At 36.4% G+C, this 15,153-nt stretch overlaps 1 protein-coding gene across 5 annotated transcripts; it reads right to left on the bottom strand.

Moving 5' to 3' along the window:
- Positions 1-689: 689 nt before the first annotated feature.
- LOC117411718 (UDP-glucuronosyltransferase 2A1-like) lies at positions 690-11,812 on the bottom strand. Of its 5 annotated transcripts, none has more exons than XM_034019421.3 (7): positions 11,421-11,812; positions 9,009-9,408; positions 5,615-5,763; positions 4,638-4,769; positions 3,929-4,016; positions 1,964-2,183; positions 690-1,030 (listed from the first exon to the last, which is right to left on the bottom strand). In XM_034019421.3, the coding sequence occupies exons 1-7, from the start codon at positions 11,742-11,744 to the stop codon at positions 748-750; spliced, it is 1,596 nt and encodes a 531-aa protein (XP_033875312.3). In that variant the 5' UTR covers positions 11,745-11,812; the 3' UTR covers positions 690-747. The 5 variants fall into 5 exon arrangements, with proteins under 5 accessions (XP_033875312.3, XP_034771602.2, XP_058879068.1 ...); XM_034915711.2 differs by having other exon boundaries at positions 9,009-9,354; positions 11,367-11,802; XM_059023085.1 differs by lacking the exon at positions 9,009-9,408 and having other exon boundaries at positions 11,021-11,811.
- Positions 11,813-15,153: the final 3,341 nt, after the last annotated feature.

Here is a 15,153-nt window from a genome sequence, read left to right as displayed (position 1 = left end):
TGACCAGTCTGAAATTTAGATTAAGATTAAAGTTTAAAACACTTTAGCAAGAAAAAGAAAAATGGTCATTGGACTTATTACAGGGCAGAATGGATTTTGGGTAAAATTAAAAAAGAAAATATCAGCAGCTGTTTTAAACAGACAGTTCTCTGATACATGACGTGAGCTTTTATTATTATTTATTTATTAGCAGAACATTTGCTAACATACAGTAAATTACCCACAATGATTGAATTACGTTGTTTTGAATTTTATACTGGGTGATTATGATCAAATGAAAACAGAAAAGGTGATGCACAATTTGATAGGAAGAGTGGTCACAAACCTGATTTACCCGAGTAATTCTCCCAACCGTGCACGCGCATCGCCATTTCACGTGTAAATTTACCCGCATGGAAACCCCATGAATGTCATCAGGCAGGTATTGTGCACTACCTTTTTGTGTGGCAAAATTAAGGTAGCAATCTTGCCAAGAAAGTAAAATAAAAAAAAACACAAAACACAATCGTCAAATCCAATGTCTGAATGTTCTAGATTTTGAACTTTACTGTGTTTTATCACTGGAGTATGTTAGATGTTGGCTTGGTTTTAATCATTCAAATAAGTGCTATATCATGTAATCCTCCATATACACTACATACACTTGCACTTTGATAGCTAAAATGTACAAATAACTAAAATAATCAATGTTGTAGCAAAGTGTTTAGATTTTAATAAGTGATTCAGTGGTCAAGTGAAGAAAACAAATTACTCCTTCTTGTGTTTCCTTTCTGGTCTTTTGCAACATTTCCGGAAACAGAAGCTGCAGGATTTTACAATGATAAACATAAGTGCTATTACAAATGCCAGTAATAGGCCTATGACGTCCAAACAGTGGTACTGGTACCAAGTCAGGTTGTGGGCTTCAGGTCTTAAATGCTTGGCTCCTTCGTGACGCATTACAAACTCAATCCAGAATACAGCTCTGTCCAGGGGTTTCATCGGCTGATCATGATGAATTCTCGATAACCTCATGGCATTTTCTTTGTATCTTAAAGAAAGGAAAAAAAATAATATATAGGACTTTCAATTATTTGCAGTTAACTTCTGCGATTAACGCTTTTTTGGGGGGAGATACATATTTTTAACGCACCTTAATCACACTCCTGTCTTGTCCCTCTTAGCATACCGTAATTCATTTCCTGAGGCACCATTTTAGTGCATGCCAGTTTGAATATAAATGAGTCACGGAACTGCATTATGTAGCAAAGCACTCAAACTGAAGGACTTTTGAATGGGACGTTTATTCTTTTAAAACTTGCTGACGGTTCGCTGGATAGAAAGAAGGTTACTTGTAATAATAATAATAATGATAATAATAGCATCAGTAATAAAACAAACTTAAATGAGATGGATGCAGTAATTGTATCAATTAAATATGTGATTAAAACCAAGATTAACTGAGATTAATTTTTTAAATCACTTGACAGCCCTAAATACTATACATGATTTAATTAAAGTTATTGAGAAGATCAGATTATTATGGAAATATATGGAGGTGTTTGTCTGTCTGTTCATCAATCCATCTGTATGTCGCACACCTACAAGTTTGTTATGTCTTGAGAGTCACTAATCTAATACTGTTGATAAATGTCATGGCATCAACTGTCTCATCATACTGCTAGCCCAATATTATTGGGGATAATATTGGTGAGAAAAACAGCTTACTGTGAATGAAAAAAAACCCCACACAGTTTGAGTGATCATGTGAAGCTGGTTAAGCTAACCTGTATCAGTACTGCAGTGTAGTAATCAGACAGCCGCATAAATAAAACAGCCTTGCACTAAAAGAAATGCATGCATACATCTATCGTCTTTTCACATGCATGAGTGCCACATTTTGGGTGAAAATTTTTAAAAAAACTTATAAATGGACCTTGCATATGCAACTTTTTTTTTTGGTGCAGAGCTAAATTCTACTTACGTTTTATTTTGTGTCACATTGTACAGGGCATCAACTAAATCTTGGGTTTTCATTTGATTGAAATTCAACACCACAGCAGCCCCCTTCACCTCCATGTGGACCATGTTGTCCGGCTGGTCAGCAAACAGCGGGATACCAATCATTGGGATGCCATGGTATATCGCTTCATAGATCCCATTGGTACCACCGTGGGTAATGAAAGCCTTGGTCTTCGGATGACCTATAGCAATAACAAGTTCAACACATTCATTGCTTTTCAATAACTCTAGTCTACCCAGCTGGAAAGTCACTTGCAGACGACTAGTAATATTTTGTTAACACCAAAATCTATATTATGCAATACAGTGGTGTGCATAGTTTTTACATCCAGAGTCCAGAATCTCCAGTTCAGAATCCAGCATCAAGCTGTGCTGGAGTGAGTTGAACAGTGAAACATACTACTCCTAATTATTATTTGTTCATTTGTCTGATGCCTTTATCCAAGATGACTTACAGGGTTTACTAGAGGTTTTTTTTAAGAGTCTAGGGGTTTCCTGAAGGGGATGTGATCAGCCAATAAGAGGTCTGTATTTCCCCTGCATAAGTCTAAAGCAACAACCAGACGCTAGAAAAAAAAAAAACAGTTGAGGGTATCCTCCATTTCAGTTGAAGGTCTTGAGTGAGTTTAACCAATAGGCGAGTCGAAGAATGTCCTTTTTTTTTTTTTTAGACGGGCGACCAATCAGGAGTGAGCAGAGGCGGGCCATAAATCTCCCAGGGTATTCTCTGCCTCACTTGAAGGGCCTGCTTTAGCAACCAATGGGAAAGTCAAAGCTCTGACAGCTGACCGTCATTAGTGAGCAACCCCAAAACATGAATATTCCTTGGTTAGCACTGCAGTTAGGAGGATAGCTGGATTTGCACGATATTGCTTATAAATATACATTGATAAATACAAATACCTTTACAACATCTTATTATTTCGAATTTTATTTTAGCAGGAGTGATAGAACACTATAAGCACTGGAGAAATATTTTAGCAAGTGAGGCTAAATTTACTGACAGAATGGGTGCTTTAAATCAGAGGCCCCTCGTCTTTATAATCTTTATGTTTAAGCCTTATGATGCACGAAGCAGAAAAAAAGTTATAAATATCAGGGCAAAACTGCAGTTTATTCATCAGTCAAGTTTGGTAACACAGACTCCACTGGTCCATCTGCTTGGAGATCTTCCTGTAAAGCTGACTGCTGGTGTTGTATTCAGAGCCTTTAGCTAAGTAAGCATAGTTTTGTATTGTGTCTCACCTATATTGAATCATAAGGCTCTAGATATGATTATTATATTTAGCTTAGAGAGGCTGTTATATTGTATGCTTTAGGATAGTTTTGGGTGCTTTTAGACTGAATAAAAGTATGTGTTGTAACCATATTGCTTTATCGTAGTAATGAGGTTAGTTTGCGCAGACACCGGATTGTCTATGAGCTAGGATTTGATGTAAATCTGTGATCACTTGAACGTTTTAAGCGTTATTAAACCAAAGGAGTAAATATATACTCTGATTCATTAAACTGAATAAACCGAGTCTGTGTGATTATTCTTGATTGAAGGTTGTCTGTGTATGTCAAAATCTGTAAGCCAACACACAAACGATCCACTGTAGGAGTTTCAACCATCTGTTTGTCCTCCCAATTGCCTCCCCTGATTCTATTAGAGAATAAAAGATGTGTGCGAACGTGCCAGAATGCATCCTAAATGTATCTGTTAAATGAATGTTCTGTGCTGCATCGGTGCTTAATCATTTAACAGCATTAGCTTTTTTTCATTTATAACCTTTTTTCTTTGTTTGCACAAGACATTTTCGCCAGGAAAAAGTTACGCCTGCGGCCCACCCAGTAGGGTTCCATTGCCCACCTGTGGGGCCCGGCCATAAGCTTGGAAACTACTGATACAGAGCATTTGGTTTGCCTGGCATCTGCAGTGTCTTACCAAGCAGGTCATTTTGAGGAATCCAGTCATAAACTCTGGTGTTCGGAGCCAAGGTTTCTGGCTTCTCTCCACTGTACCTCCATAGAACCTGATAATAATTCAGACAGCAGTTTTAGCGGAACAGTATAACAATACATATTCTGTGATACTACTGTTCATATTCCTATAGGAAATGTTTTCATCCTCCAATCTACTAAACAGTATTAGTCAAACTTAGATGACCATTAGTAAGCTGTGCATAGTTGTACCAATAGTGAGTAGACCGTAATACTATTTCATTTTGATTAGAGGTTATAAATACTAATTGCATGAGCACTTCCACTCACAATATGAGTCTCACATGTGCTGTTTCCAAAGAAGCACATGATATTGCAAATATGTATTTTAATTTGCAAAAATCTGACATGTTTCTATGTTAAAGAAAGCACTCAGTTTACATGGCTTACTCTCAGGTTGTCTGTTTCACTTCGCCATTTAAGAAAGGACATTGCCTTTTTTCCTTTGTTTACATTTTTGAGCTACAATTAGACCCCACAAATGAGCCTCCAACTGGAAAGAATGTTTCAATGGAGGAGGAAGATGTGTTAAAACTACATGGTTTGGTTTCTGAACATTTCACAACAAGATTATGGACTAATGTGAAAAACAGTCACACAAGTATGATTAAAAGCCTGCTTTAATTTTTTTAGATAACTAAAAGAGTACAAACCGTCTGTGGTATTTGCCCTAGAGCAGAAGCAATCAAATTAGCCTTTTCTCTGGTTAGATTCTTAACCATTGAGCCGAGGGAAAACACCACAATGCCATGATCTCCAGAGCTCTGTACAACCTTTTCCATTTCCTGAAAAAGAAAGCAAATGAAATATATCATCAACATTTACCTAGTGTTTCATTTCTTAACTCTTTAATATTATATTATAGTGCTCGAATGAACATCGTTTTCTCATGTTTGAATATACTGTACTTTCTAAATGTAAACAAATATTTGAATATTCTTTCATTTTGTTTAATATAATACCATATATTACAGTAAAAATAAATAAATAAATAAATGGTACCGGACATATTAAAGCCAGGGGAAAAACAAACTGTACAGAAAAATGTGTGTTATTCATTTCAGATGTCACATATGCATTGGTTCCCTTTGAATGGTATCATTATTTGCCATGCATTCCAGCAAAAATTGCTTCTGAAAGGACTTTTGTGTGAAAAAATGGTCATTCATTTTTTTTTCATTTCATTTTTTTTTTTAACCCAATACAAGTTCTGCTAAGCCAGCAATCTGTCTTGTATGTTCTGCGTAGTTTAACAGTTCTAACTATCCCGTTCCAAAATGATCTTCAAAGGGAATGCAGTGGCACTACAAAGAAGTCCTGAGAAAGAGCAGTTTTGTGCAGATACAGTACTATAGTATGACCCATTAGCAGAATGATACCACATTTTCATATTTTAACATAACAATAGCATATCAGTTGTATGAACAAATATTATAATGGTATCCTGCTGGTAGTTTAACTTTTTCTGTAATCATGATGTTTAATGTGCCAGTCTTGAGCACTATCATATTTGAATACTGTATAAAAAAAGTCATGTATCTGTTATTTCCTCCAATCATGTTGTTGTCGATGTTGCAATACCAGCACTGCTCATCTCACGGCTGAAATATGACCAGTATTAGGTGTGTACCTCAGGTAATGGCTTTGCCGGTCGACAATGAAGTCCTCCCACAAACTGGAAGTTTGGAAGAAATGGTCTAGGATATTCAAAATCCCAGTAGGTTCTTATCAGCCACATATCAGCCTTACCCATGGATTCACAGAAAGTTGTTGGTCTCCCTTTAAACAGAAAAAAACAACACTGAGTAACTTTTATTAGATAGGAGTTATATATTATGCCTGTACTATTGACCAATTGAATATGAATTAATTTATAAAAGAGCCAATGACTCTATAAAGTGTCTGGTAAACGTACCAAGTAAAATCACCAAGTAAACAACCAGTAATGTCTCTCAATTCCAACAGTGCTTATTCGAAATGATAAACCTCACTGATTGTTTCAGGTTCTGAGTAGAGGGGTCATTAGGCAGATGATCTATAAAAACTCACTTTAAGTGGCAACATTCACGCAGCCTAACCGAACCAGAACATAATATTGCATAAAACACATTTAATAATGTCTTCATTAAAAAAATAAATCAAAAACAGTTTATAATAGTATTAAGCATTTTAGTATTTAGTTTTCATTAAAAAAAAGTGTCTGTAGCAAATGATGTTTTTTTTAACCTGTTCTATATTATTCCAGTATTAGTAAGGTTTGGAAATAGGTTAGTTATGTGCTAACCAGCTACAAACAACATAACCAAGAAACCAAGAAACTTCACTTCTGCATATGTGTGTACAGCTTGTTTCTTGTTGTTAGCAGAATTGCTTTGACTACTGTCTACATTTTAACTTACTATTCCCCTGGGAGTATAATATAACAGTGTTTCTATTTTTGATTTGGATTCTTAACCAATCAGAGTAGTAACTTTCCTTGCCCACCTTTCGATTTCCCTTTTCCTGTTCACTTTCACTTTCTCTCTTTTCCCTATTTGAATGGAATCTAAAATTAATTTGGGTTAAGATTAAGCCATGCATTTATATTTCTGTCTTTTATTGCTGGCTACATTCATCGATGGTCTATGCGTGTTTTATTTTTGTTTCCTGTTTATTCTTTAAAATAAATTACAAACACAGTAAATAATAATCATAATAATAATAATAATAATAATAATAATAATAATAATAATAATAATAATAATAATAATAATAATAATTCACCATTCTTGGAAACACGTTTTTTTTTTCCAAAGTTTTAACTGAAAAATGTTCAAAAAGAAAAAACAAACAGTTCTAAATGCAGATTCTTCTTAAAACAAATATCATTTTTATATTTTGAGTTTTTTTCTTGAGGAACACGAAGTGATCTACGTGTTCTGGTTTGAGTGTACATCTTTGTGATGCACCACATCTCCAGCAGTGGAGTACACTGGTCTCTGGGATGCACAGGTAACGCTTTGTTAACTTGGCTAACATGGATATTCCACCTCGTGAAGCTTCCATCAGTCAAGAGGATGGCCATCAAGAGGTAAAGGTGCTGCCTCTTTATATTTTATGACCTCAATATCTGCTTTCACAGAACACGACTTTGGTCTCTGATTGTGATGCTTCAACACTAAATGTGTCACCAAACAAATCTGCAAGAAACCATTTTGAATCCCTTAATTTTCCACAATACAGTAGAGACGCATATCTTTGCAAACGGAATGCAGTAGTGACTGAGTAATGTTTTAGCGCGCATAGATGTTGCAGAGAGTTTTGAACGATTTAATGTTTCTAGTGCATATCGAGTTACCATACCTTCATTTGCTGACCGATCTGACGATGTCTGTAACTGTAATGACGATGATGTGCTGTCGATCTGATGGTGTCGTTTTAAGTGGACACTCAGATTGGTTGTACTTCATTTGAGCCTTACACATTTTACACACAACGTGACTCTTACCAACAACATGAGACGAGTCCTTGATGCAATAAAACTCAAAATGAGTCCACACTGTGGATTTTAAACCAACCGGAGCAGATCAAATTTAGCCATCGCCCTCCATTATAAATGGATGAGATAATCAAAATAATAATTTGTGGAGGGTCGTGGGGGTGGGCAGAGCGTGACACCATAATTACCGTAATTCATCCAGTGGCTGTATTCACCAGGCCAGATCAACACTTTCCCTACATATTACTTTTCCTGTCAAATATGCTTGAAGAAAGAGAATGGACAAGCCCCAATTGGCAGGCATCAAACCTATAATTTTACTGATACCTGCTACCTTAGTTTGGCCTTCAGCCAAAAATGTTCATTGCACAATAGCCCTGACAACCTGACACAATATTTTTTGTAGATTTGAAAGAAAGTTCACTGGGATAAAAGGCAAGGCTGTTCGCACACCTACACAAGAGCAAACAGGGACCTTGCCTTGCAGCCTTTTGTGTGTCAGGATTAAGTTCTTAAACTGTTCTCTAAGGGAGCAGCCATTATAGGTAGAATAAAAACACCATTATGCATACCATTAATGCTTTGCATTATTATCAATAATATAAAAATAAGTCAGTACAATTCTCAAAAAACACAGCTAACATAACACCAATGCAGATACTAAACAGGAACAAACAACAGTATATGTTTAAAAGGTTTTTAATAAGCTACTTTGTATGGCTATAATTATATAATCTTATCTAATGTTACAGTAAAGGAACCAATTTTAATTTTAAGTGTGCACAGTATTTGGAAAGAGAATTCCTTGTGTTCTTGTCGTAGTTATATGAAGAGTTTTCTAGTTGTCCCTACCATTTGTCGGAATAATTGGTACAGCCAAAATTGACTTAAACCACCGTCTTAAACCACTGTTGCCCTTATCCAGGGCAACTTACAATTGTTACAAGATATCACATTATTTTTACATAAAATTACCCATTTATACAGTTGGGTTTGTACTGGAGCAATCTAGGTAAAATACCTTGGTCAAGGGTACAGCAGCAATGTCCCCCACCTGGGATTGAACCCACGGTACAACCCCTGTGTCAAGAGACTGTTGCATGATCTTGGTTAGCAGTTTGTAAATAACTTCTTTCATTTCTGTGAGTACTATTGGGAGAATCTTATCCGGCCCATGGGATTTGTTTATTTTAAGAGCTCCTAGTCCCTTTAACACTTCTGCCTCTGTTATGCTAAAGTAATTTAAAACTGGATAGGAACAGGTGGACATGTGGGGCATGTTGTCCGTATCCTCCTTTGTGCCCATCACAATATCAAAACAAGTGTTAAAACCTGATTGAAAGAATATTTTCCTCTCATCCAGGGCACTGACATTTTTACTGCTGTACTGGCATCCTGAAAGAAGGACAGCTTTTCTTGTTTTGAAATCAATAAATTAATGAAATGATTTATTGAATACCGGCAGATAAATACTTCTTAAAGGCAATTCTAAGCACAAGTATAATTTTCTGCACACACCTACTATTTAGTGCCTCTCGGGACCTACCTGTGACCTCACTGTAGTATGAATCCCAGTATGAATATGTCCATTCATAAAAGAACAAGTCCTGTATCACATAAAACAGCAGATTATAGAGTCGCTCCACAAAGGTCATTCTGTCAGTGTACTGCAGAGTGATAGCTGGAACAAAAGAAGGGGGAGCCGGTAGCTGTCCACACAGCCTCTCCATTGTACTGGCGAAAGAGAATCTCAATGTATAGATGAATGGGAGCCCAAGTCTTTCTGCTATGAGCTCAGCACATGGAGTCATTGGGTCTGAGAGAATGACGTCAAACTGGGATCTTTTAAGTTTATCCAGCAGATCCTTGTTTAGGAAGACACCATCACACACCTGCTTATTTAGAATTGAACATCTTATAATCATATCTCTAAGTCTCAGATACTGCTGTATGAAAGATAAATATGAAGATTCATATGTCCAGAAATGTATCATGTCAGCAAACAAGTCATCCATTGAGCGATTTGAAAAAGCAACATTGAAAATTTCAAACTGATACCTCTTTGTTTGGTTGTAATTAACAGTTGCTGATCCGGAATGAATTAATACTGTAACATTATGACCTCTATTCACCAGTTCCTCTACAATGACTTTCTGATTGATCCAGTGGCTGTATTCTCCAGGCCATATCAGCACCTTCCCACTCATTACAATCCCTGTCAAACATGCTTGAAGAAAACAAACAGACAAGACCCACTTAACAGGTGTCTTTTGAGAGTTGTGTGCTTTATATAGCGTATCTTGTTACGAAACAGTCCTGACAAACATGACTGTGCAGATTTGAAGGAAAGTTCAACAGGCTAAATGGGACGGTCTTAACAATCAGGTACAAAAAACTGTGACTAAAGAACATGAGCTTGGATATGTTTGACTAATGGGACACATGCCAAAAACGTGTTCAGAAATTATTTGAAAATTCCATCAGTCTAATGTTCAAATCCAGAGTAGAAAGACAGTTGTTGACTGAAACAATCAGTGAGGTTTATCATTTCGAATAAGCACTGTTGGAATTGAGAGACATTAGTGGTTGTTTACTTGATTTTACTTGTACACTACATTTTTTATTTCTGTAGGGTAGGAAATGGGACTAGTTTAAGATAGCACATAAAGTTTGCGCACCACTGCATTAGTGTTGCGATGATTAGATAATCAGATTTTAATGCCTCCAGTAAAATTAAATAACCTAATTTAATGTACTTGATCCAATCCCGTCACTCTAACAAAAGTATGAAGGGCAGCAGTGTGGAGTAGTGGTTAGGGCTCTGGACTCTTGACCGGAGGGTCATGAGTTCAATCCCAGGTGGGAGACACTGCTGCTGTACCCTTGAGCAAGGTACTTTACCTAGATTGCTCCAGTAAAAACCCAACTGTGTATAAATGGGTAATTGTATGTAAAAATAATGTGATATCTTGTAACAATTGTAAGTCGCCCTGGATAAGGGCGTCTGCTAAGAAATAAATATAAATAATAATGAAACTGTGAACATTTAGTCCACTATTTCACTTCAGTACAGCCACTTACTTTACTTACAACATACTCCTAATACCCTAAAACCAAAAAAGCACTTTTTAAATTTAACACTGAATTTTAAGCTGGTTTAAATATTTACTTTTTTGTGCATCATGCAAACAGATTAACCATTAAATTAAATAAAATAAAAAAAAACATAGATTGCTCAGAACTATTATGCCCCGGATGTTTAGAAAAATGGACAACAAACCCACCCCCTCAGGGGCATTTAATTTTCTTTTTCACATTTGTGAAGCTCTTGGAGATGGTCCGACAGTTTACTTTACATGCAAAACAAGAGCACACACCGCTGATCTGCCATTCTGAGGAATATAGTGTAGTGGTTTAGGGTAAGGGGATTTCAGCATGCTATAAACAATGACATTATTTGATAGTGCAACAGTATTTCCTGTGACAAACTGATGTCACAGCAATAGAATTAGTCAGAATATGCCGTCGCTATCAATATTTAGTTTTTAAAAGACATACCTGTAATCTCACTGTAGTATGAATCCCAGTTTGAAGTTGACACTACAAAAAACAACATGTCCTGAGACAGAAGAAACACCAGATTTATGAGTCGCTCCACAAAGGTCATTCTGTCAGTGTACTGCAGAGTGATAGCTGGAACAAAAGAAGGGGGAGCCGGTAGCTGTCCACACAGCCTCTCCATTGTACTGGCGAAAGAGAACCTCAATGTATAGATGAAGGGGAGCCCAAGACTTTCAGCAACAAGTTCACTACATGGCATCATTGGGTCAGAAAGTAGAACATCAAACTTGGATTTTGTGAGTTTATCCAGCAGATCCTTGTTCCTGAGGATGCCATCACACACCTGCATCTGTTGAGCTGTAGCTGTGTGAAGAATTTTTTTAATTGTAAGAAATGCCTGAATAAATGATGAAGATGATGACTCATAAATCGAGAAAAATATAAACTCATCCAATATGTCCACTGCAGATTGTTTTGTAAAAGGCACATCAAACACTTCAAAGTGATACCGGGCTGTTTGGTTGTAGTTAATGCTCTGTGTTGCAGTATGAATCAGTACCGTTACGCTATGACCTCTATTAACCAGCTCCTCCACAATGCATTTCTGATTCATCCAGTGGCTGTATTCTACGGGCCAGACCAGCACATTCCCACTCATTACTATCCCTGTCAAACATGTTTGAAGAAAAAGAACGGACAAGACCCACTTAACAGTAGTCATGACTCAAAATGGCTGAACTGCTGGAAGTGAACTGTTTTGCAGCTACCCACAATTTTTAACTGGCTCTCTGCCAGACACTTTAAAGCTTTTATGTTTTTCTGGCCCTCTGTTAATCTTTCACGCAGGACTGGTTTTATTTCACAACAGCCTGGACAAAGTGCATATTAGGCATGAGCCCTGAGATGTATTTTAATACGAGAAGGTGGCTAGGCTATTAGGGAATAATCTTGTGGATTGGCTGTGAATGCCCTCCAAGTAACCTGTGTAATGAATTCAATTAAAACCTTATACGCTTGGAGCTCATACAGTTGTGCATATCAGATTATGAAGCAAAACAATAATGATACTGTATCAATTTACTATACCAAAATATTTTAATGCAGTTACAGTAGCAAGTGATCATGTTCCCACCCACATTGTGCTTTTTGAAACAAGCTTCACTGACAAACACGGTATAATATACAACGAATAACAGCATAAGGAAACTATTGAGATATAAAATACACAAGTTCATGCAAACTGTCTGTATGAGAAATCTCAATTTTTGTTCAATCTATTAGGATGATGAATCAAGAATCAAGAAAAAAAGCAAAACCCTTATTTATGATCAATTTACACCACTTCATTTTGCAATGCCAAACTACTTTGTCCTTCCCAGCTTGCAGTTGTTGCACAATTTGTGAGTTCAACAGTTTATTTTAATACTGATTTCAGATTATAAAATAACTTCACGAAAAATATCGCTGTCTCATTTTTAAATACACGACATTCGTACTGTACCACTGTGAAATAATAAAACAAAGGATTTAAACTTGTAATGAGCCTAAACCTGAACTTATATTCCAATTCATAGCTATTTTAGTTTGTATTGGTTTGAATTCAGTACTAAATGCAAACCCTTTAAACAAGATATGACACTCTACTACACCAGAGGTGCACAATTCCAAACTTCAAGGTTCCATTTTTGTCCCACTCCATGAAAATGACTTAATTGAACCAATTTAAACAACTTCCAGGTTTTAGGGCTGGTTTCACAGACTGCAATTAGTACTGATCTTGGACTACCTAATGTAATGTTAGGTAAGGTTGTCCAAGATTAGTAATCAGGGTATGTCAAACAAGTTGTAAATCAGTTCAATATTTACTAATACCTAATAAAACATGGACGACTATTGACCCTAAGGACTGCATTTGTACACCCCTGCTCAACACGTTTTGTTAATATTCTGTTTGAAATTTATTTTAATTATGTAATGGTACTGATAAAAATGACCAGAATGGACCAGAGTTCTAGCAAATTATTTGGTGAGTTATAGGCTTAACTCTCCGTGCACATAAGCCCCCCCCCCCCCTTTAAGAAGAGAATTGTAACTCCGCAATTGGTGATGTAATGCTGTGGATCCAGATTCCTGCAGTTACCATTGCTGTCCAGTAGCTGGTGCTGTTGGCATGTGTGATGAACTCAGTTACCCTGGAGCACAGTGGCATGGACTGTATTGTAAGATATTGACAAGTGGAATTAGGGAACATATGCATTATTACTGTAACCCTGAAGTTATCAGTTGAGAACTGCAACCTGCAACTGAATAAAGAGAGACCCTGCTTACAACCTGTGTCACTATGAGTTACATTCACAGTATGTGAAATCATTTCCAGGCAGTGTTTCATTTGGACAAGCGCTTCCCAAGATACACACTTCCATAGGTTTGATAATATTAGGGTACCACGACTCTTTGAATCACATTCTACATATGCTTCTGTACAGATCTAAACACTTTAAAATCCAATATTATCTTTTTATAGATAAGCAGAAATAAAAGGTAAAAAGCTGGAAGAATCTCTTCTTCTTCTTATAATAATAATTTCTTTCTTAGCAGACGCCCTTATCCAGGGCGACTTACAAGATATCACATTATTTTTACATACAATTACCCATTTATACAGTTGGGTTTTTACTGGAGCAATTTAGGTAAAGTACCTTGCTCAAGGGTACAGCAGCAGTGTCCCCACCGGGGATTGAACCCATGACCCTCCGGTCAAGAGTCCAGAGCCCTAACCACTACTCCACACTTCTTCTTCTTCTTCTTCTTCTTCTTCTTCTTCTTCTTCTTCTTCTTCTTCTTCTTCTTCTTCTTCTTCTTCTTCTTCTTCTTCTTCTTCTTCTTCTTCTTCTTCTTCTTCTTCTTCTTCTTCTTCTTCTTCTTCTTCTTCTTCTTCTTCTTCTTCTTCTTCTTCTTCTTCTTCTTCTTCTAGTAGAAGAAGCAAAACACGAAATCTAGGACACCAGCACGTCCCAGTGATTTAAAGCACTGTGTCCAGATACTGTACTGGTCTTGCAATAAAGTATTGGTTAAAAAGTGACCTAAAACATGTAAAAAAACAACCAAGTTCAAACAAAGGGATCATCCCTTTAAAGATATAATATCTACAAAGTAATATAAAATATGGGCTAACTTTTGAGAATCAGGCTACACAGGTTGAAGCATTGTGATAAGTTGACATAGGCAGACAGGAAACAGCCTACTAGCAAAAAATAATAATAATAATTATAACAACTGCTGTTGAGCAGAAGACTAGCTGAGAGTTTAGAATTGAAACAAATATTGACTGGCCTCTTGATCGGCACCCAGCAGATATACACAATCCCAGACATGGGTTACAACAAATAATTTAAGAGCTTGGACAGCAGGATGACTGCAGAACCTTACAGTAAAGGGATTTTTAGTGGACCTATTTTTTTCTTGGCGCAGCTCCTCAACCAACACTAGTTGAAAATAAGCAAACCACCAGCTATGACCAGTTCTGGAATTTCACTCGGCAGACTTTTTAAGTCTTTTTAAACGTATTAAACAAAGTTTTTAATTCATCAGCTTCTTTAACAACATTTTCATGAACATGAAACATTTTGAATACATGAAAACAGACTTTTAAAAAGCATTGTTTTAAAAAATATACTTTGATGACAGAATCAGCCACAGCTCTCACAGATTGACACTGTATTAGTTTTTTCAGCAGCTAATTAATTGTTAAAGGATTTTGCAGGTGAGAATCATGCAGTGTAAATGATTTCCAATTACTTGTTATAAACTTGCTGGCAGGTGGCGAAGTTTAAGTAACCACATAGGGAGAGGTGAGCTTTGTAATTGTTTGTGTTGAAATAGTTTCAAAAGGTCTATTCATACAGTGTAGTCATTACCTGCAAAACAAACTTCTGAAGTATACTTATATTAAAAGGCATGCAATTTTGTATAACAAAACTTATGCGCCAATTAGAAATATCTTTAAAAAAAAAAAAGTAAATCAATTAATTTTTCAATCTCTTTAAATGCAACTCTCCTGATTAGACACTTGTTTCAGGCATGCTTTTATTTTTGTTCTCTTGTGTGGATTCAGAAAGTGTAGGAGACAG

Source organism: Acipenser ruthenus, chromosome 1, assembly GCF_902713425.1.
Source record: "Acipenser ruthenus chromosome 1, fAciRut3.2 maternal haplotype, whole genome shotgun sequence".
In the NCBI taxonomy this organism is placed as follows: Eukaryota; Metazoa; Chordata; class Actinopteri; order Acipenseriformes; family Acipenseridae; genus Acipenser; species Acipenser ruthenus.
Note: the sequence above shows the minus strand (reverse complement) of the source record. Positions and strands in the feature narration are given on the sequence as shown.